General features: G+C 50.6%; 1 gene segment (V, D, J or C); it reads right to left on the reverse strand.

The window, feature by feature from the left end:
- Nucleotides 1–996: 996 nt before the first annotated feature.
- On the reverse strand, nt 997–1,781 carry LOC109378432 (immunoglobulin heavy variable 4-59-like). The segment is given in 3 exon segments: nt 997–1,043; nt 1,301–1,606; nt 1,692–1,781. Coding segments are annotated over 3 exon segments (399 nt in total).
- Between the last annotated feature and the right edge of the window lie 642 nt (nt 1,782–2,423).

Genomic DNA, 2,423 nt, shown 5'->3' on the forward strand with positions numbered 1-2,423 from the left:
ATCTAACAGGTGGAACAGACTACACTGTAGAGTAAATTAACCGTGTTCACCTTGGGTTACAGATGCTGGGCCGTCCCCATGAGGAGTGGACACAGAAATGTTCTTCAGGGTAACGAGGAATCCACTTCTGTGGGAAGCTCACATGCTCCTTAGTCTATCTGACCAGGAAACCCAGGGAGAAATCCAAACACACGGGGTTCCCTAAACGGAAAATCTCATCACCTCTGATCACACCCACCTGCATCGACCCCTCTGAATGGACATCTTCCTGAGTATGCCAAGGCTTCACAGCAAAGACCTCTACATGGGTCTAAAGCTAAAGTCACCAGCAGACCCACTGTGCCATGTCAGGACCTTGTGCAAAATCAGTGTGAGGAACCCTTGTTAAAGTTTAAGAATTTAGTGACCCTGAGAGCACAGCATTCTCTCAGTAATGCACAAATCCTGTTTTCCAGTTCTCTTCAGTTGAATGGCTTTAAAATGACTCCCACATCTTTAGCCTCATTCTGCAACAAGAAAGTGTCTCTTCTTCTTGTGATACCAAGCTGGGCTCCTCCCATCAGGTGTCCTGGTGCAGGACTGTGGAAGTGACCGTTTCCCTAGTGCTCATGCTGAGCCACACAGGCTGCATGAGGCAGGGACATTATCAAGATTTTTTCCACTCCCTCAAAGTTTTTGGAGCAATGATTCACATATAAGGTCAGTGTTTTGCTCAAAGAACAGGGTAGGATGTGAGACAACTGATGAGACCCATTACAGCATTTACAATATTTTTAATTGCAAAAATTGGAGTATAGCTGCTTGGTTCAATATATGTTCACTTTTTAAAGCTACTTTTTAAATTCTACAATCAAAATGATTCCCTGTGGGACTGTGGGGGGCAGGGAGCCTGCTCAGCACACAGGGGCCTGGACTGTGCTGGGGTCTCTCATTGCGGGAAATGTTTCCCAACCACAGAGGAGACAAGAGCCGTCAGGATGGTCTCCAGGTCCCCAGTCACTGGTGATACATCATTGTAAACACTGTTTCCACTTTGTTGGCTGCTGAGAATAGGAGACATTAGGGTCAGAAGTGATTCAAGACTTGGTCCTGAGAACAGCTGAGAAATTTCACAGGAAACCTCTGTTCCCAAAGGGAGTCCCTTCCCCACCCAGGTCCACACCTGCTCCTGGGGCTGGTCCCTGTGCTCAGTGTGTCCTGAGTGCCCCCTGGTGTCCCGAGCACCCCATGCAGCCCTGCCCTCGCCCCCACCTCCAAGGTTTGTGTCTGGGCTCACACTGACTTCCCCTCACTGTGTCCCTCGCACAGTAATACACGGCCGTGTCCTCGGAGGTCACAGAGCTCAGCTGCAGGGAGAACTGGTTCTTGGACGTGTCTCTGGAGATGGAGGTGCGGCTCTTGAGGGACGGGCTATAGTATGTGCTCCCTTCATAAGCAATGAGCCCGATCCACTCCAGCCCCTTCCCCGGGGGCTGCCGGATCCAGCTCCAGTAGGAATAACTCGTTGTGATGGAGTAACCAGAGACTGTGCAGGTGAGGGACAGGGTCTGCGAGGGCTTCACCAGTCCTGGCCCCGACTCCTGCAGCTGCACCTGGGACAGGACACCTGTGGACAAGGACAATCAATCTCTGTCACTCACATGCAGTCACAGCCACCCCATAGACCCGTGTCTGACACCTGAGCCCCTCACCTTGGGGAGCTGTCACCAGACACAGGAGAAGACCCAGCAGCCTCATCTTCTTCTAGACCACAGCTCTGCCTTCCCCAGAGACCTCAGCCCTGTGTGAGGAGAGAGCTGTGAGCTCACAGCCCCAGGAGGGTTTTACCCTGGAGCCTGCAGAGAAATTTGCATGTGGGGCAGCCTGGTCCGTATAAGTGGGGAGCATGTGGGGCCAGTCACCTCATGCCTTACTTGGTCCTGAGCTCATGGATTCCCTCTGACTCACATGGCATTGGTCTGGGATGGGAGGACACCTGGTTTATGAGGAACCTCGGAATCAGGTCCCATCATTCTGAGTTTCAGGATACTTGCTGGATAGATGAGTGGGTCACAGTGATGTAACCTCACAGACTATTCAAATCAATGTGAAAAGGCATTAACATGTCAACACATGTTTTTTTTCCAGTTCTCTTCAGTTGAATGGCTTTAAAATGACTCCCACGTCGTTAGCCTCATTTTGCAACAAGAAAGTGTCACTTCTTCTTGTGATGCCAAGTTAGGCTCATCCCACCTGGTGTCCTGGTGCAGGACTCTGCAAGTGACCGATTCCCTTGTGGTAACGCTGAGCCACACAGGCTGCATGATGAAGACGCACTATCACGATTCCTTTCCTTGCATCAAAGACTTTGGGATGAAAGGCTGACACCTAAAATCAGTGTTTTGCTCAAAGAAAAGATTAGGTTATGAAGACCCATGGTGAGG

This window comes from Hipposideros armiger, unplaced genomic scaffold, assembly GCF_001890085.2.
Source record: "Hipposideros armiger isolate ML-2016 unplaced genomic scaffold, ASM189008v1 scaffold_1983, whole genome shotgun sequence".
Taxonomy (NCBI): Eukaryota; Metazoa; Chordata; class Mammalia; order Chiroptera; family Hipposideridae; genus Hipposideros; species Hipposideros armiger.